This window comes from Leuciscus leuciscus (assembly GCF_965113295.1).
Source record: "Leuciscus leuciscus genome assembly, chromosome: 25".
NCBI classification, from domain to species: domain Eukaryota; kingdom Metazoa; phylum Chordata; class Actinopteri; order Cypriniformes; family Leuciscidae; genus Leuciscus; species Leuciscus leuciscus.
The window spans coordinates 9,513,572-9,534,142 of NC_138724.1; the positions used below are offsets into that span (position 1 = coordinate 9,513,572).

At 44.6% G+C, this 20,571-nt stretch overlaps 3 protein-coding genes across 3 annotated transcripts in view; all 3 read left to right on the forward strand.

The window, feature by feature from the left end:
• Positions 1–8,561: 8,561 nt before the first annotated feature.
• LOC309490313 (histone H2A-like) lies at positions 8,562–9,051 on the forward strand. Its single transcript, XM_082159408.1, has one exon. The coding sequence runs from the start codon at positions 8,618–8,620 to the stop codon at positions 9,002–9,004; it is 387 nt and encodes a 128-aa protein (XP_082015534.1). The 5' UTR covers positions 8,562–8,617; the 3' UTR covers positions 9,005–9,051.
• Positions 9,052–9,500: 449 nt separating this feature from the next.
• Positions 9,501–10,005, forward strand: LOC309490312 (histone H3.2-like). The gene has a single exon (XM_082159407.1). The coding sequence runs from the start codon at positions 9,554–9,556 to the stop codon at positions 9,962–9,964; it is 411 nt and encodes a 136-aa protein (XP_082015533.1). The 5' UTR covers positions 9,501–9,553; the 3' UTR covers positions 9,965–10,005.
• Positions 10,006–11,369: 1,364 nt separating this feature from the next.
• kif15 (kinesin family member 15) overlaps positions 11,370–20,571 on the forward strand; it is a 36,739-nt gene continuing 27,537 nt past the window's right edge. The window contains exons 1-13 of the mRNA XM_082160410.1: positions 11,370–11,503; positions 11,763–11,787; positions 14,245–14,428; positions 14,511–14,587; positions 14,662–14,699; positions 15,546–15,643; positions 16,822–17,001; positions 17,553–17,762; positions 18,457–18,582; positions 18,660–18,782; positions 18,877–19,009; positions 19,140–19,219; positions 19,503–19,700. Of these exons, the coding sequence (XP_082016536.1) occupies positions 11,485–11,503; positions 11,763–11,787; positions 14,245–14,428; positions 14,511–14,587; positions 14,662–14,699; positions 15,546–15,643; positions 16,822–17,001; positions 17,553–17,762; positions 18,457–18,582; positions 18,660–18,782; positions 18,877–19,009; positions 19,140–19,219; positions 19,503–19,700 (1,491 nt within the window). The 5' untranslated portion in view covers positions 11,370–11,484. The remainder of the gene's footprint in view (positions 11,504–11,762; positions 11,788–14,244; positions 14,429–14,510; positions 14,588–14,661; positions 14,700–15,545; positions 15,644–16,821; positions 17,002–17,552; positions 17,763–18,456; positions 18,583–18,659; positions 18,783–18,876; positions 19,010–19,139; positions 19,220–19,502; positions 19,701–20,571) is intronic.

A 20,571-nucleotide genomic window follows, 5' to 3' on the forward strand; every position in this document is an offset into this window, starting at 1 on the left:
CGACCGTCGAAGGCGAATCTCAAGAATGGCCTGTGACGGGGTATTATCTGAATCTGAAAATATGCGTCCTTTAGATCGAGAGAGATGAACCAGTCTCCCGGGCGAATTTGCGCGAGGATTTGTCTGGTTGTGATCATTTTGAACGGCCGTCTCATGAGAGCTTTGTTCAAATGTCTCAGATCTAAAATAGGTCTCAGCGCTCCGTCCTTCTTGGGTACGAGGAAGTAACGGCTGTAAAGCCCGACTCGCTCAGAGAAGGATAAACCTGTTCTATAGCCCCTTTGCGCAGCAGCTTCGCTATTTCTGCTTGAAGCAGGTGCGCTGCTTCTAAAGTCACTTTTGTCTCCGTCTGCGCTAGAAAGCGCGGGGGGCGACGAGCGAATTGAAGCGAATAGCCGTGTTATATAGTATTCAGCACCCATTCTGACGCGCCCTGAATAGCTTCCCATGCTTTTGCACGCATAGCTAGGGGTCGAATGGTCTCTGGGTTCAGATCGCCGCGCTGAGCGGGATGGGGAACCTGTATCAGAGAGGATGGGGCGGCGACGCGCCGCCAGTGCTCGAACACGGGGGCTGGAAAACAGTGCTGACTGGCTGTACAGCATATGATGGCTCGATCGCTACGGATGGAGCGCGTTTTGCTGCTAAACACCCCTGGCGCGAGAGCGGCGTGGGGGTTGTCATGTCTGAAAGTGGGTCCGCGTGCTCGTGAGCGGGCGCAGAGTTTACACTTATAACACGGCCAGTGTTTGGGAGCTTTGTAACCCGAGGTAACTGAGTGGCAGAGCAAGCAGCGGGTAGTTGTGAGCACAGGGTTGTGGGCACATTTACTACACTTGGTACTCGAGCGTGTGTCCGCTTTATGAGAGTGCGCTCTGAGCGTGTTACCATGGGGATAGTGTTTGTGTGTAGTGGTGAGCACATTTTCTACACTTATGACACCTTCGGCCAGAGCCGGAATGTTTGTGAGCTTTGGAGGATCTGCAACCCGGGGTAACTGTGTAACAGAGCGGGCAGTGGGTAGGTGTGGGCACAGAATTGTGGGCACATTCTCTACGCTTAGCACTCGAGCGGCGCATGCCCGCTATGAGAGTGCGCTCTGTGAGCGTTACCGGGGAGACCGTGTTTGTGTGTAGCAGTGAGCACGTGGGAGTGGGCACATATTCTACACTTATAACACCATTGGCGTTATAGGAAACTGATAGAGCGAATGCTTTGTTGGCTCATATGTTTAGACGCTCATAAATACTCAAGCACCATCCTGTGAGCGGGAGGGTGCGAGATGCGGGTTCACTTTCTGTATGTAAGAAAGCTGCCGCGAGCTCGGAGAAGCCAGCAGAAAAATATATATTTATCTGCCGCCAGAGTCGGATTCGAACTCGGGTCTCCCGCGCGGAGGCTTAGTGTTCTGCCACTGAGCCACAGGGGCACACATAAGCTCTCAGTTAGCGCGAGCATATGACAGAGCGTCGTGTTTCGTTTCGGCGTTTGTTTGCAGGCGCGCGTGTATTAAACAGGCTCGTTTACTGCAGTATTAGTATTTCCAGCCGCCTGAACTTTAGAGGGGACTGAGAAATATGTCAGGAACGGAGTTTAGTCCGACCTGGGTGGGACTTCCTCTTTTCGCCGGTGCTCGTGACGTCCGCTCTGATATCCCTTGAGAACGGCGCGGTTGCGCGGCTCGGACAAAGGGAGAGAGAGCGGGAAGATGTCATCATGTGCTGTGACATCGTTAGTTTGCAGACGTGCGTGTATGAAAACAGGCTCGTTTACTGCAACATAGATATTTCTAGTCGCCTGTAGCTTAGGAGGGGACTGAGAAATGGAGGTGGCCGGTAGGTGACGCGCACGACCGAGACGCGGGGTAGCTTTCTTATAACGCAAAGGAAGCCAGCCCGTGACCGCCTACTTCTGACATCCCTTGTGAGCGGCGCGTTTGCGCGGCTCGAACAGAGGGGGAGAGCGCAGGAAGGGCGAGCGTCGTCATGTTTTGCGTAGCGTTAGTTTGCAGGCGTGCGTGCATAAAAACAGGCTCGTTACTGCAATATATGTATTTCCAGTCGCCTGAGCTTAGGAGGGGACTGAGAAATATGTCAGGAATGGAGGTTAGTCCGCTAACACTCTACTCTCCTTTAGCCAGTGACGGGGGGGTAGCTTTCTTGTAACGTAAAGGAAGCTATAGCCCGAGACCGTCCGTTTCTGACATCCCTTGTGAGCGGCGCCGTTTGCGCGGCTTGACAGAGGGGTCTGACGTCATCTGCTTCGTCCCCTGAGGCGACGGCAGTGCGGGCAATGGCCGGCCGCTGCGCGTCGGTGAAGGGCGGGGGAGAAGGAGAGAGCGAGGCTCGCGGGAGGGGCTCCGGCGAGCGCTCAGCTGTCATACCCGGCTCGCTGTACGCAGCCGCCCGGGTAGAAGGCCAGGCAGAGAGCGCAATCACAAGGCGGTCTCCGTCGCTGAGCGTGGCTCTGCACGAGCCACAGGATGAGCGAGGCATTTGAAACAATGCCTCACGCTCTTTTAGATGCAAAGTGTGTCGCGGGGCGAGCACACAACACACACACATAGAGCAAATAAAGGATATATTCGCCGGATAGCGAAGCAGGCAGGGATAGCTGAAGGCGGCGAAGGCGGCCGGCTTCCTCAGGCAGAATCCTCGGCTTGCAAGGCGCTGGTTTCAACGGCGGCTTCCTCAGAGATCAGCGATGCCTAGAGCTTCGCTGAAGAGACAAAAAATCAGTGAAAGCAGCCTCTCAGCCTATATTTATACCCTCTGCCACGCCCCGCCTCGGGCCGTGACGCGTAGGCGCGCTGCTCGCGCTCATTGGGCGTGACGTCACGCCAAGGGCTCAGTGATAGGCTGCTGCAGTTGCCGCAGAGCAGCCTATGAGCACGCTAGATTGCCTGCTCTAGGTCTGCTTGCTGCCGCACTGCGTTGACAAGATCCCCTGCGTCCTCGCGCTAACTAAGAGCTTATGTGTGCCCCTGTGGCTCAGTGGCAGAACACTAGGCTAACGCGCGGGGGACCCGAGTTCGAATCCGACTCTGGCGGCAGATAAATATATTTTTTTCTGCTGGCTTCTCCGAGCTCGCGGCAGCTTTCTTACATACAGAAAGTGAACCCGCATCTCGCACCCTCCCGCTCACAGGATGGTGCTTGAGTATTTATGAGCGTCTAAACATATGAGCCATCAAAGCATTCGCTCTATCAGTTTCCTATAACGCCAATGGTGTTATAAGTGTAGAATATGTGCCCACTCCCACGTGCTCACTGCTACACACAAACACGGTCTCCCCGGTAACGCTCACAGAGCGCACTCTCATAGCGGGCATGCGCCGCTCGAGTGCTAAGCGTAGAGAATGTGCCCACAATTCTGTGCCCACACCTACCCACTGCCCGCTCTGTTACACAGTTACCCCGGGTTGCAGATCCTCCAAAGCTCACAAACATTCCGGCTCTGGCCGAAGGTGTCATAAGTGTAGAAAATGTGCTCACCACTACACACAAACACTATCCCCATGGTAACACGCTCAGAGCGCACTCTCATAAAGCGGACACATGCTCGAGTACCAAGTGTAGTAAATGTGCCCACAACCCTGTGCTCACAACTACCCGCTGCTTGCTCTGCCACTCAGTTACCTCGGGTTACAAAGCTCCCAAACACTGGCCGTGTTATAAGTGTAAACTCTGCGCCCGCTCACGAGCACGCGCACCCACTTTCAGACATGACAACCCCCACGCCGCTCTCGCGCCAGGGGTGTTTAGCAGCAAAACGCGCTCCATCCGTAGCGATCGAGCCATCATATGCTGTACAGCCAGTCAGCACTGTTTTCCAGCCCCCGTGTTCGAGCACTGGCGGCGCGTCGCTGCCCCATCCTCTCTGATACAGGTTCCCCATCCCGCTCAGCGCGGCGATCTGAACCCAGAGACCATTCGACCCCTAGCTATGCGTGCAAAAGCATGGGAAGCTATTCAGGGCGCGTCAGAATGGGTGCTGAATACTATATAACACGGCTATTCGCTTCAATTCGCTCGTCGCCCCCCGCGCTTTCTAGCGCAGACGGAGACAAAAGTGACTTTAGAAGCAGCGCACCTGCTTCAAGCACAAATAGCGAAGCTGCTGCGCAAAGGGGCTATAGAACAGGTTTATCCTTCTCTGAGCGAGTCGGGCTTTACAGCCGTTACTTCCTCGTACCCAAGAAGGACGGAGCGCTGAGACCTATTTTAGATCTGAGACATTTGAACAAAGCTCTCATGAGACGGCCGTTCAAAATGATCACAACCAGACAAATCCTTGCGCAAATTCGCCCGGGAGACTGGTTCATCTCTCTCGATCTAAAGGACGCATATTTTCAGATTCAGATAATACCCCGTCACAGGCCATTCTTGAGATTCGCCTTTGACGGTCGGGTATATCAGTACACCGTCCTGCCGTTCGGTCTATCTTTAGCACCCCGTACATTTACGAAGTGCATGGACGCGGCTCTCTCTCCCCTGAGGAGACAAGGAATGCGGATACTGAATTATCTGGACGACTGGCTAGTCCTCGCGCAGTCAGAGGCAGAGCTTTTGTCTCACAGAACAGCGCTTCTCAGCCATCTGGAATGCTTGGGTCTCTCGGTCAACTGGACCAAGAGCTCATTACTGCCCCGCCAGTCGACTTCCTTTCTCGGAATAGAACTGGACTCGGTGGCTATGACGGCCAGATTGTCAGAGCAGCGCGTGCGCCGCATTCGACATCTCGCCGCGTCTTTCCAGACGGGCAGTCAGGTTCCGCTGAGGACATTCCAGCGAGTCCTGGGGCATATGGCCTCAGCTGCAGCAGTGCTCCAGCTGGGCTTACTGCGCATGCGCCCGCTTCAACGCTGGCTGAAAGCGCGAGTGCCTCACCGAGCCTGGACGGCCGGCCGCTTACGAGTCAGAGTGGATCATGGCTGTGTTTCAGCCCTGCAGCCCTGGCTAGCAGCCGAATGGTATCGCACGGGAGTGACGATGGGAGTTGTCTCGCACCGGAAAGTTGTCTCGACAGATGCGTCCAACCTAGGTTGGGGAGCGCTATTAGAGGGCAGACCGGTCTATGGCCCTTGGTCAGACCAGGAGAGTCACCTTCATATAAACTGTCTAGAGATGCTGGCGGTCGAGAAAGCGCTCAAGCACTTCCTCCCATACCTACAGGGCCACCATGTACTAGTCCGCACGGACAACATGTCAGTGGTAGCCTATGTGAACCGTCAGGGCGGTGTCAGATCCAAAACACTCTGCGCCCTGGCGGAACGCCTCCTTGTGTGGGCTCAGCACTCACTGCGCTCGCTGAGAGCCGCGCATGTGCCGGGTCTCCTGAACGAGGGTCCAGACAGACTGTCCAGGGACAATGTTCCCCTGGGGGAGTGGTCTTTGCATCCCCAAACAGTCCAGTCACTGTGGCGCCGTTTCGGCAGAGCGGAAGTCGACCTCTTTGCGTCAAAAGACAACGCGCACTGCCCACGGTTCTTTTCCAAGAGCGAGGACGCGCTGGCCCAAACCTGGCCCAGCGGCCCGCTTTACGCTTTTCCCCCTGTCTCTCTGCTGCCACAAGTCATCGGGAGAATCAGGGAAGCGCGCCACACGGTGCTCCTCATAGCCCCGTATTGGGAGAATCAAACGTGGTTCCCAGATCTAATACGGCTGGCGGACACACCCCCCTGGCCGATACCGGTGAGAAGAGACCTTCTCTCTCAAGCCCGCGGCTCGATCTGGCATCCTCATCCAGAGCGCTGTCTCTGCATGTATGGATAGTCAACGGATACCCGTTGACTTGCCAATAGGGGTTGTGAACACGATCACACAGTCTAGAGCTCCCTCTACGAGACGGCTCTACACATCTAAATGGTCTGTGTTTAATAAATGGTGCACCGCCCAAGGGCTGGATCCACAAACATGTGAGGTGTCGCGTGTGCTTTGTTTCCTCCAAGAGCTGTTGGACATGGGCAGGTCCCCCTCCACGCTCAAAGTATATGTTGCGGCCATATCAGCTTTTTCCGACTAGGCGCTGGGCCGCGCATTAGGGAGGAATGAGTTCATTATCCGCTTCCTTAGAGGAGCTAGGAGGATGAACCCCCCGCGACCCCCCTCGGTTCCTATTTGGGATCTTTCCCTGGTCTTAGAGGCCATGAAAGCGCATCCCTTTGAACCCATGGAAACTGTGGATATGAAATACCTCACGCTCAAAACCGTTTTTCTGATAGCCCTGTCTTCAGTCAAACGTGTGGGTGACCTGCATGCGTTATCAGTTAACGCGGCATGTCTCGAGTTCGGACCTAATGACTCTAAAGTCATTCTCAAACCGAGACACGGTTATGTCCCCAAAGTGTTGGGCACACCCTTCAGAGCACAGGTCATTTCTCTCTCAGCTTTGCCGGCTACCGGCAGCGAAGTTGACAGTAATCTCCTTTGCCCTGTCAGAACGCTGAGAAATTACATTACGCGCTCCGCCGCCATGAGGCGCTCGGAGCAGCTTTTCGTTTCGTTTGGTGGGCGCACCAAGGGTCTCGCCGCCTCGAAACACACTCTGTCCAGATGGATAGTGGACGCTATTGCAGCTGCTTATGCGTCTAAAGACCTGCAATGCCCTTTGGGCATCAGAGCCCACTCTACTAGAGGCATGGCCTCGTCATGGGCTTGGACTAGCGGAATTTCTATTCATGACATTTGTACGGCGGCGGGCTGGGCCTCCCCGTCTACATTTGTTAGATTTTACAATCTAGAAGTTCCCGCCCTGCAGGCTAAACTTTTATCAGTCTAAATCTCGCGTAGGCCGGCCCACTTCTGTGCGCGGGCTACTGCTGTTTGATTTAGCCCTCCTGGTTGAGCTGTACAATATAAGGGTTGGTTAGTCAGACCGGCCGCGCCGTTCTGTTCCCCCTACTATGTGCTTATGTACTTGCGCTAGCCATATCATTGGCCGCCTGGCTCACACTCTCGTGTTCCCCGGGCTTCCCTGGGACTCATTCAGTGGATGCCGGGCGCGCACGGCGTTGACAAGGGAGTTCCCGTAGCGTAAGCTAAACTTACGCAATACGAGAGAACCTCTCGTAAGAGAACGTACTCGGTTACCTAACGTAACCTCTGTTCTCTCTAGAGAGGGAACGAGTATTGCGTAACCCGCCGTGCTCGCGCCACGAGCTCACTCGCTTCTGCGACAAAAACCAGTGAAAGCAGCCTCTCAGCCCATATTTATACCCTCTGCCACGCCCCGCCTCGGGCCGTGACGCGTAGGCGCGCTGCTCGCGCTCATTGGGCGTGACGTCACGCCAAGGGCTCAGTGATAGGCTGCTGCAGTTGCCGCAGAGCAGCCTATGAGCACGCTAGATTGCCTGCTCTAGGTCTGCTTGCTGCCGCACTGCGTTGACAAGATATAAAAATTAAGGATAATTTTTTGCTTCATATCTCGAGAAAAGATGACTTTACCCGTAGCGTAAGCTAAACTTACGCAATACTCGTTCCCTCTCTAGAGAGAACAGAGGTTACGTTAGGTAACCGAGTACGTTCCATGCTGGTGGAACGCTCTCCCCACCCTCATCCGGAATGCAGAATCCCTGTTAACATTCAAAAGACAACTGAAAACCCATCTCTTCCGTGAGCACTTAACCTCTTATAAAAAAAATTAAAATAAAATAAAAACCTTCCCTTTCCCTTTAAATACCTCGCTTATCGGGCTTATGCTACTCTGAATAATGCCTGAACTTCGTATTTTGAGCACTTCTTGCGTTGTTTTTGCCTCTTCATGATGACTCGCTTAACTTAGTCCTAATCTGTAAGTCGCTTTGGATAAAAGCGTCTGCTAAATGACTAAATGTAAATGTAAGAAAAGACAGAATAATGCCTAAAAGCTGCTATGTGACAAGGTGTACAGCAAACAAGCTAAGAAACCCAGAAATAAGTTTTCATAAGCTGTCGACCCCAAAAAACGAGCGTTTGAGGACATAAAAGTGGATACAGGCTGGAACGAATGGGTAAATTGTGGGATCCTGACACTCAGTATGCACTAAAAATACACTACGTGTGCAGTAAGTTAAACATTTGGTCACTGCTGAGCCAAATATCAGTTTTATATATTATATTTCTGTAAGATAAACTATCCTGTGTTGCCGATTACGGTCTCCTCCAGCGGACGTACGTTAGTTCTCAGAGTAATGAGACACGTGACGCTCTGTCTCAACTGCCTGTATCCACTTTTATGTCCTTAAACACTCGTTTTTTGGGGTCGAGAGCTAATAAAAACTTTTTTCTGTTTTTTTTTTAGCTTCTTTGCTGTACACCTTGTCACACAGCAGCTTTTAGGCATTTTTCTGTCTTTTGTTAGAAGCAAGGAATGACAAGGAGGCAGCCTCTCGCAATGCAAAGTCAATGGGGACGGTTGGTTTGTTTTCCCCCTGGGTGTGTGGGCGTGGCCTAAATACGCTCTGTCTCTATAGGGGGTTGAGCTTTGGAGCGAAGGCCAGTGATTGGTTTGAATCTTTATAGACTCTAAACCAATGGGCGACCTGCATTCCCCTTTAAAGGCAGTAAATGGAGAAACGGTTATTCATTCTCTTTACTTAGGCTTAGAAGATTTCAATACTTGAAATTAAGAAAATAAAATGAGTGGAAGAGGCAAAACCGGTGGTAAAGCCAGAGCGAAGGCTAAGACTCGCTCCTCTAGGGCGGGCCTGCAGTTTCCCGTCGGCCGTGTTCACAGGCTTCTTCGCAAAGGAAACTACGGCGAGCGTGTCGGTGCCGGAGCTCCTGTTTATCTGGCGGCGGTGCTCGAGTATCTCACCGCTGAGATTCTGGAGCTGGCTGGAAACGCCGCTCGGGACAACAAGAAGACCCGCATCATCCCCCGCCACCTGCAGCTGGCAGTGCGCAACGACGAGGAGCTTAACAAACTTTTGGGCCGAGTGACCATCGCTCAGGGCGGCGTGCTGCCCAACATCCAGGCCGTGTTGCTGCCCAAGAAGACCGAGAAACCCTCCAAATCTAAATAAACGACTCGTGTCTGTTACATTAAGACCAAAGGCTCTTTTAAGAGCCACCCATTTCATCTCATAGAGAGCACATTCTGTTTCTAATATTTATAAAGCCGGGGGTGATTAGAAAATTAACGATAAAAAAATAGCAGTAGCAGGAACAAAGTGTTAATGTCTATGAACATAACCCTGAGTTATATTTGTTTGATGGATATCGTTTGTGTCATGTTTGCTGTGCTTAATGGTAAGGTATTCTGTTAAAATCCGAGAACTGCACAACCATTACGAATAAAATAAACGCTTAAGAACAAATAAATACCAAAAAATAAGCATATGGGTTGTTTCATGAGCAAAGTAGTAAAGGGAACAAAGCACATTGAGCGGGAAACCCTCCGCTTGTTTGAAAAGAGGGAACACGCAGTCATTGGCTAGCAGTCATAAGCACACGTCACACCAGCCAGTCACGACACTATGAGCTTTTGGCGGTATAATGCTTTAAAAGCGGGTGTATAACATATAGCAACATTTCCTTCCAGCGCAAGCAGGACAGAGAGAAAGACCGCAGCAATGGCAAGAACCAAGCAGACCGCTCGTAAATCCACCGGTGGTAAAGCCCCGAGGAAGCAGCTCGCTACTAAAGCCGCCCGTAAGAGCGCTCCGGCCACCGGCGGCGTCAAGAAGCCTCACCGCTACCGGCCCGGGACCGTGGCTCTGCGGGAGATCCGCCGCTATCAGAAGTCCACCGAGCTGCTGATCCGCAAACTGCCCTTCCAGCGGCTGGTGAGAGAAATCGCTCAGGACTTCAAGACGGACCTGCGCTTCCAGAGCTCCGCTGTCATGGCCCTGCAGGAGTCCAGCGAGGCTTATTTGGTCGGTCTGTTCGAGGACACCAATCTGTGCGCCATCCACGCCAAGAGGGTCACCATCATGCCCAAAGATATTCAGCTGGCCCGCCGCATCCGCGGAGAGCGCGCTTAAACCCGCGTCTGCGTCAACCCACAACGGCTCTTTTAAGAGCCACCACAAATGTATCTAAAGAGTTAGTTTTCGCTCTCTTAAACAATTTATTACCGTTACGAACTGGCTTTATCGAACTTTTTTGATCCACTTCAAATGTTGACTACTGCATATATCTTTTTTCGAAGTGGTACAAAAATGAGTCTTTTTGTGACAATTGCACAATGCACACACACACACACAAACATTTTGTGACTTGCACTGACTTCATATACACTTTATTTTTCTGTCACTGTTGCCCTTTTAGGGCTGATTTGCCCTCTCAGTTTCAGTTTTACGGTGTTTTTTTTTTTTTGGCATGACAAATATTCTTACATTTGTATTGCTAAAGCATTTGCAGAGATTGTTGTTCAGTTAAAACTGCAAAATGGCACTACTGTGGTTTTGAATGTGTGCATATGGTTAGTAAACCCTATGTTATTGGAACAAAAGGCCCCAACAAAGATGTAATATTTTAAATTCTTGTTCTTGTGGGGACGTTTTTGGTCCTGATGAGTAAAATGGCTTAAAATCATCGATTTATAAGGAACGTTTTAAATGTAAAAATGCAGACATTTTTCGGCTAGGGGATAAAATATTGATTGTTCAGTACAAACATAATTGTGTCTATAAGGAGGAGGAGGAGACGACGACTTCTCAGCTAGTATTTTCTTCATTTATATAGCACTTTATACAATACGGATTGTTTAAAGCATATTTACAGTGATAACCGGAAAATAATGCATTTTGGCTGTTCAGCTGAAGTCAGATTGTAAAGATCATCACCACGGATTATGTCTTTAGAGAAGCAAAGAGCTGAATGCCAGGCATTTGGGTGAACTATATTGTATGCATTTTAGTAAACTGTTAATGAATTTACAATTTTGACATTGAATAAAAAAAAGTAGTAAAATGTTTTCTGTCATGTTATTGGCTTATGGATATTTGTATTGAACATACTCAGGTTTTTTTTTCAGTGAATATAGGGCAAAATATTTTAAATAGTATAAGTATTTGCTTAAAGAATTTTGCTTAAAGAAAACTTACAAGTATAATTGCAGTATAAAAAATGGTTCAAGTAATTCACTGAGAATATAACTAGTAAACTTCATTTTAATTTCATCATAGTTCCTCAGGCGACCAATGTATGTTCATTGTTCACCATCTGTTATTTCTTCATAAACACAAATTAAGATTTTTAAGAAAACGTCAAGTTGACGCTTGAAAAACTGGAATTTGGCAGAATCGGACAAGATAATGAGCACTTTGAAAAATGTCATAATTAAAACAGAACTGATGGGGAAAATATGCAAGTGCAGTGAAGAATGCAGGAGTTCATGACTCCAGAAGAGGGCAGTAGCGCGACATCCAGGTTACGAGCTGCCCTTAAAACACAAAGAAGAAGAAGAAGAAGAAGAAGAAGAACAAGAAGGCGCCAAATTTTGTATTGATCCTTTACGAATACAGTGAGAGAGAGAAAAAAATAAAAATAGGAATGAATCATGAATCTTAAAGGCAAAGGTGAGGATTATTTACTCATGCTATGAGTTAATGTAGCGATCTCAATCTTCGCATATGATATTAAAGCAAATAGCCGAAATGTTTACTACATGTTTAATGTTTATTACATCGAATAAACAGAAGATATTTAACGTTACTGTTGGGGTCGAGTAACGTTACACGTCAATGTTTACTGACGAGCTTTGTTGTCGTTAATATTAGCACCATGTTTACTATAGTTTTGTTATATTTGTGTTTTATCTTTTATGTTTCCTTTCAGCAACCGCGGAATCGAACATCAACAGGTACATAAATATACACATAACCAAAAGATAGTAAACACTGCTGACTGTGCTAGCACTGAGCTCACGTTAAAGAATGAAAGAGATGTTAGCTAATGTTTTATACCATTATCTACACCGAGCAGTGCTGGGTAGTAACTGATTACATGTTAAAATGGATTACGTAATCAGATCCCCAAAATTGAGTAATTAATCTGATTACATTACACTTTTTAAAAACTCGTAATCATACTTTTCTATTGAGTAAATGGTTACATGTTATTCTTAAAATAATATTAAATTATGCTATGCATTGATTCTACTTCTTTGTTATGTTTAAAAAATGTCTTTCTAAAAAATTTTTTAAAAAGCCTATACTGTTTATCCGTTCAGAAGGTCTTCCAGGTTCACAGACCAGCCACTGTCACTGAAAACTGACAACAGCATTTGATCATTTCTTTGTAGGAAGTGTTTTCCCAACATTGCATATCTGATCAGCTCCTGATGAGCACATTAATTATTATTTGAATGATCTTTCAGTGAGTTATTTAACCATGTATTTTAAAATGTTCAAATGATCATCATTTCATGTCTGCATGCAATACAGGGATTCTTCAACTTTTTTGTTAGCTGAACCTCTTTGCCCTAATACATTTACTGGAAGGAAGCCCTTATATTTTAAAGGGTTAGTTCACCCAAAAATGAAAATTCTATCAGTAATTACTCACCCTCATGTTGTTCCAACCGCGTAAGACCTTCGTTCATCTTCGGAACACAAATTAAGATATTTTTGATGAAATCTGAGAGGTGATCACTTCTCCGTAGGCTGCTAGGTGGCCCAAACTTGCTGGCCCAGAAAAGTTATTAAAGAGATCGTTAATATAGTCCAAGTGACTACAGTGGCTCAATCTTAAGTATATCAAGCGACGAGAATACTTTTTGTGCGCAAAAACAAACATAAATAACGACTTTATTCCACTATTCACTTCCTTCTCTCTGGGCCTCTAGTCGGTTCACGTAGTGTTTTTGCGCTGCGCGTCACACACATGACCAGCGTCGGCCAATAGTGAGCCTACGTGGTGACGTGTAACACAGACGCGCTGCGCAAAAACACTACGAGGCCCAGAGAGAAGGAAATGAATAGTGGAATAAAGTCGTTATTTTTGTTTGTTTTTGCGCACAAAAAGTATTCTCGTCGCTTGATATACTTAAGATTGAGCCACTGTAGTCACTTGGACTATATTAACGATCTCTTTAATAACTTTTCTGGGCCAGCAAGTTTGGGCCACCTAGCAGCCTACGGAGAAGTGATCACCTCTCAGATTTCATCAAAAATATCTTAATTTGTGTTCCGAAGATGAACGAAGGTCTTACGCGGTTGGAACAACATGAGGGTGAGTAATTACTGACAGAATTTTCATTTTTGGGTGAACTAACCCTTTAAGTTAATAGGTCAATAATACAAATAAGTCAATAATAATAATAAAATGAAGTTCATGGTTCTCTGATGTTGGTTAATGGTCACATGACATGCAGGGAAAAAAATAATAATAATTATTTTAGTAAATGTTTTATTTTGATTGGTTTCATTTATTTTATTTTATATATTATATCATTCCTGTTGTTGATAAAGATTGGAATATATTTTCTTTCTCTTTGTATTTTTATATCAATAATGTACAAGATTATCCTCTCCAGATCAATGTGATAAACGAGTTAGGTCAAAAGTAATCAAAAAGGAGTCAGAATACATTACCTAAAGTGAGCAATCTACAGGGTGGGCCATTTATATGGATACACCGCAACAACATGGGAATGGCTGGTGACACCAAAGTCCCGTTTGTGGCACACCAGTACATGTGAGGGGGCAAACTCCTCAAGATGGGTGGTGACCATGACATATACTAATGTGCCACAAACAGGACCTCAATATCACCAACCACTCCCATGCCACCACGGTGTATCCATATAAATGGCCCACCCTGTAGATTACATTACTAACTACAATTTTTGTCATGTAATTTGGAATCAGCAACTAACTACTATTAGTAATCTAAGTAATCTACCCAGCACTGCCACCGAGTTTGTTCCCTTTTTGTGATTCTATCAGGTAACTGAGAACATTCAGAGTTTATCATGCTTGTCGGTTGACATTTTTCTGGTAGAAACAAATTAATTGCGCTTTTCTTCCCCTTATCTTCGCTGGTCGCTCCGCTTTTGAGCACAGATCTCAACTTTGATGGTTGTAGTTCATGAATGCGTTGGAATACAGAATGGTTTCTCTTGGTTGTAGTTCATGAATGCGTTGGAATACAGAATGGTTTCTCTTTTTAAAGAAGTAAAAGAATACAATTTAGAGAATAGAATAGTATTTAAAGAGTACAAATTTGCATGGTTGCATCCCTTTATACTGAATGTGGATCAAACAGATGTGTGTTCTACCGTCCGAGACTCATTTCCTCCTCTAACGTCCTCATGCAGTGATGGAGATGCCATCAAGGTGTTTGTGCGGGTACGGCCACTGACTCAAGGCTCTGGGTTAACAACAGACGGCGATCACAGTCTGTGCCTGACCGTGAGCTCACCGCACACTGTCAGACTGCACTGCAAACCAGAGCCTCGGACCTTCACTTACGACCATGTGGCTGACATGAACACAAGCCAGGTGAGACAGGGCTTCAGAAGTGTCTTCTCTGGCTGAAGATCAGTCGAGGAACATCTCATCCACTGCTCTTTGTGTCTCTCAGGAGGAGGTGTTCTCCAGCGTGGCTAAAAACATCGTGGAGTCGTGCATGAACGGATACAACGGCACCATTTTTGCCTAGTGAGTTCCTGTGTGGTTCCCGTTTTAAAAATGTTAGAGCCTTGTCAATTCATGACGTTGTTTTTGTTTTTCAGTGGACAGACGGGCTCAGGAAAGACCTTCACCATGCTGGGTAAGTGCTGAGATCTCGTGTCAGTTTGCAAACTAGTTCGCTTTTTGACATGCATAGCAAACATGAAGTAGCTCCCAAAAAGTATTTAGACACTTGAGCTACAATTAAAAATGGTTGGTAACACTCACTTTACAATAAGGTTCATTAGTTAATGCATTAACTAACATGAACTAACAATGAGCAATACATTTGTTACTATATTAGTTAATCCTTGTTAATGCTAGTTAATTAAAATCCAGGTGTTCATGTTAGTTCACAGTGCATTAACTAATGTTTACAAATACAACCTTTGATTTTAATAAAGTATTCGATAAAGTATTCAATAAAATGTTTAAATTAATCAACTAAGATTAATAAATGCTGAAGTATTGTTCATTCTTAGTTTGTTAACTAAGGTATTTAACTAATGTTAAATAATGAACCTTATTGTAAAGTGTTACCAAATGTTTTTATAACATTGCAATGTATAACAAAAATATCAAAACAAGTGGCATTTGTTTAGAAGATACCGTAAGCTCAAGCTATTTTTTGTAGTTTTTGTATCTTATTTTGTAGTTGTCAAATGCTAGTTCATATGAGTTTGATGTGATTAGAATATGAATTATGAGTGAACTTGAAGGGAACCGACTGCATTCATGCACACAAATCACAACAGCTGACACCGGTCATTTAAAAATGTCTCAGAACAGTAAAGCTGTGAGAACAGTTGTTTGATCAGATGACGTTTTTTGTTATCTAATGTGTTGTCAATTATATGTTTCAAGTGTGACTTTTCCAGGAGTTTCCATTTACTTTGTTGGGAGCACTGTAAGCATACAGACAGGTGTGTGTGTTTTGTGTCTGCAGGTCCCTCAGAGCTGGATAATTTTTCCGATGAGCTGCGTGGTGTGATTCCTCGTAGTTTTGAATACCTCTTCTTCCTCATCAATCGAGAGGTGGAACGGGTGAGACAAGTTTCAATAAATGTAAAATAATTCTAGATTAATTTAATGTTGCCAATTAAGTGCACACTCATTGAGGTATCTTGCTGTTTAAATGATGTGTGCATGGGACTCTCAAGAACCGCTCATACAGAACCAGCTCAAAACTTGGAAATTTGTGAAATTTATATGATGTTTATTTAGTTATTCTAGAATGTCTGTGTTCTTCCACTGAATTGGGCAGTACATCACAGTAAAATAGGGATCTCTGATGTGTGATTTGTTCTGTGTGAAGAAGAAAATGCGTAATTAGAGCTACGATGAACTGTTGTCATGACAAGTGCATGTTCAATCAGCTTTTGTAGGAGAACAAAACAAAATATTTTATAAATGTTGCAATACATTGTTGATACAACATTTCTTCTTCTCTTTCGCCCCTCAGTGTGTCACAATACTATGTATTTTTAATGTCTTAGTAGGGGTGTAACAATATATCGTGTCACAATATATCGCAATACAAAAATGCAACATGTATCGTGTGAAGTTAACCCAAAATTCAAATTACTGTGTGAGAAAAAATTCACGTTTTCAGAGTTTTCGTGTCAGTAGGCTACTACATTAAACTACTATATATAATGTTGAATATAATGTATAATAATGCAATGGGGGAATATTTGTGTGTCCTGATAATGCCAAATTTCTGATGTTACCAGTAAAAAGTGGCCTACATTGTTTTAAATATATCTAGTCAGTGGCAGACTGCAAGCATATTCATCTAAAATAATTCTGTATTTTCAGCTTCAGAATAATGAATATTTTTATTCTGGTGTCTCTATTGTCCTTTGAATTGCGTTTCCAGCAACAAGTCCAAGCCTATTCATTTTCAATGTAATTCCGAATGTCGCATTTTAATCAACAGTACATTTTTTGTTAACTTTTTACCATATGTCTTGGAGTATCACAATAATATCGTATCGTGGTGTCGAATTGTGACACGAGGGTATCGTTACACCCCTAGAGTTATTAGTGTTCATTTGAACACGTCTGAAATGACACAATGACTAGTGTTTTGTATTCTTTTCCTTAATTATAGATTAGAGAAGCATTGACGTTTTTACATTTCTTAATCAGTGGGTACAGTAAATTATTTATTTGGTGTTGTGCTTTGTGGTGTTTATTAATTCTTTCTGTTTTCTGTGCAGTCTGGTGGGACGAAGAGCTTCCTCTGCAAGTGTTCGTTTATAGAGATCTACAACGAGCAGATTTATGACCTGTTGGACAGTGTGTCCACCAGCCTGTTCCTGCGAGAGGACATCAAGAGGGGCGTCTTTGTAGAAGGAGCTGTGGAGAAATACGCTGCATCTGCTGCAGAGGCCTATCAGGTCTCGCACATGTTGACCTCGAGTAGTTGTCAAAAAACAACACTAGCAACAGACATTAATAGCTTTCAAACCGCAAGACTCTTTTCAGGCTTTTTGTCAAACCAACTTTTTTAAATACCCTACAGTGTGACGGCTGGATTCCATCTAACAGAGTTCTACTCATCAAGTTGCTAATTCTATTTTTACTTAATTATGATGTATAACGATATTTTTAATGTATAATGAACAAACATTTTCTTTTTAAGAGCTGAATGTTCTTCAGGGTCCCGTTTTTTTTTTAACCAATGACTTTTCCAGTCATTCGATATTTACTGGATAAGACTTTTTACAAAATGTCTACCTGATAAAAATATTTTAGAACTTTTGCACAACTAGAACAATTTACATTCTACATTTCATACAAATACCGTGGCTATTTAAATTTGATTAAGCAATCTCACATTTTCAGGTTTTCCCAAACTGTGGGAATCTGGTTGTATATTATCTTTATTTATACTATTTTGCCAGTTCTATTGTGACCTTGTGATGTTTCTGAATGTTTGTGTTTGCAGGTGTTGTCGATGGGATGGCGGAACCGGCGAGTGGCTTCCACCTCAATGAACCGCGAATCCTCTCGTTCACATGCAGTGTTCACCATGACGTTGGAATCGAAGGAAACTGGACATGAAGTGGTCAACATCAGGACCTCTCAGCTCAACCTGGTGGATCTTGCCGGCTCAGAGAGACAGAGGGACACGCATTCAGAGGGTTCACGGCTCAAGGTGCTTATGTTGAACATTTACCCCTCAAAAATACTTTAAAGCAGTGGTTGTCAATCTGTTCTGTTTTCAAACAAAATAAGGGATTTAGTTTCAGGTCATCAGGAACACATTATTATTATTATAAATATTACTACTCTGCAGTATTGTATTACAATAATATTCAACTTGAATCTGTTTCAAATAAGTGCAATACTCTATCACAGCTAATGTGGACTAAAAATCCACTTTCATGTAATTTAGTTTCCCCTTGATACACTGGCAACAGCAATATGAGGAGTTAATGTTTTAATTCTACCTCAGTATGTCATCATAGGGCAATCATGCAGTCCTATTGTAATTGACGAAATCAACTCATAACACTGTTATAATGAATTTGTAGTGTTTCTGTTGCTTTACTTCATTAACATGGCTGTGGTCATACATAAGTGCAGCCCAATTTATTTCGGTTTGTCTAACAAAAGTAGCAATGTAGTCTTTCTTAGTGTGACAAAGTTAAGTACGAATTGTAAAAGTTAAGCTCTTTAAATATATATTTTATAAACTTTACACTAATTCAACTTTTACATACTATTCAATTTTAGTGCCCACCAAATGAAAAGTTTTAAAACACCTGCTGTGTTGCAATAAAGACATTCTGTTACTCCACTGTTATTACTTTAAAAATTAACTGTAACCTTTGATTTGTATGCTTTAGGAGGCAAGCAGCATAAACCGGTCACTGATGTGTCTCGGTCAGGTGATCATGGCCCTGATGGATGTCTCCAATGGGAAAAACCGTCATATTTGTTATAGAGACTCGAAACTGACCTTCCTGCTCAGGGTGAGGGTGCTTTGAGAACGTTACTCTGAATGAATGTAGATGAGTGAATCGTGGCTGACTGCTGTTCATTTTGTCAGGACTCTCTGGGCGGAAATGCAAAGACGTACATCATCGCAAACGTTCATCCGGGTTCCAGGTGCTTTGGAGAGACGTTGTCCACTCTGCAATTCGCTCAGAGAGCCAAACTCATCAAAAATAAGGTTGAACAGCAGAATTATTCATCCGAACATTCATGATCTTCTCCGTATTCTTGAAGAGATGTGAAGGCTGATCTGTGTGTTTGTGTCTCTGTAGGCTATGGTAAATGAGGACACTCAGGGTAATGTCAGACAACTGCAAGCAGAAGTGAGAAAACTAAAGGAGCAGCTTGCAAATGCTCTTTCTCAAGGGCGCATTGTAGAGCTTACGCCAACAGACCAGCAAACAGGTATACACACATTACAGAGCTCACACAGACAATCTATCTGCCTAGACATGGTGTCAGAAACTACAACTACAGTGCGCACATTCATTCATTCATTCATTCGTTATTTAAACTGGTGTTTGTGTTGCCGCAGACTCTGACCCTGAAGTTTCCTATAAGACACAGTTCATTCAGGCTATGAGCTTCTGGAAGAAAGGACAGGAGGAGAAGAAGGTGCTTTTTTATTGATTTCATTATTATTATTTTATTTTTCTATTGAGAACTTATCTGTGCCCATGATTTAGTAATGGTACACAATGACATGAGGTACATTTGGTACACCAAAACAATTAGGAAATCAATCATTTTAATATAAAAGTTAAAAGTAATTTAAATACAGTATATATGACCAAAAATGTAAATTCTGTAATTTACTCATCGTCATGTTTGACTTGCGTTTTCTTCCCATTATGCTCAGTCTTAACCACAGTCGCCTCTGCTGCTGTCTTTCTTACAGGCTCTTCAGCAGAAGGTGTCTCAGCTGGAAGCTGCCTGGGCTCAGAAGGAGAAATTCATCCAGTCAAACCGCATGATCATGAAGTTCAGAGATGATTACATCGCAGAGCTAAAGAAAGAACTTCAGACAGGCCAGAGATCAGATCCTGAGCAGCAAAACCAGGAGCTGCAGGAAGAGATCCGTCTGCTTCGAGATCAGGTAGACAGACTGCATAACAGTGGTGTTTGAGTCAACAGCATAGCCCAGAATGATAGCGTGGATCAGCATGTGTTTGATCCAACAGTCAAAGCGGAGTGGAAAAATGAAATGAACAGAACATAACATAAATCTTCAGATTCCAATATTTAGGCATGTGCTGATATTAGATATCTACATTTTATTAGACTGATAACAAAAAAGCTTTTACACTAAACACAAATTTCTGCCACAAATACAAATAAGATTGTGAAACAATGGATTCCTAGAATGGAGACACTTATGTCTGTTCACCAATGTTTTTTAGTGTGTTTTTTTTAATAGATTTTTTACTGTCAACAAAATGTTCCAGTCAGTATGAAATATTGTTTTAGTCGCATGTCTGGAGCCATTGCAGATAGACATACTCCTTTTTGTTTCTTTATTCTTTGTTATTCACTGGGGCATTTTGGGGGGAAAGAGCTGACTTTGGGGTTCAAACGTGCTCAGGTATGGTTCAGAATGCCTTCATTGAGTACACTCTAACAAGAGTTCGTTTGACTAGTGGGATCGCACCGTACTGTGCCCAGTCACGGTTCGCTTAACCGTCCCTGGCCCGCTTGGAAGAGTTGGTCCAGAGCACAGTTCGGTTGGACTCAGGCACGGTACACATGTAGTGTGATCGGTACACACTCTTTTTAAATATTAACCATGCATATTAAGTCAGTAGACATACACGATTAAAGCAGGCCTTAGAAAGAATTGTAAATTAATGGTTTCAGCTACTATGTTCAATCTGTAATTCATTGAATGAACTGGTGTTTAACACCTTTAATGCCTTTCAGTTTTGGTGTTGACCTGCTAATATATTCCTAGTCAAGTCAAGTCACCTCCA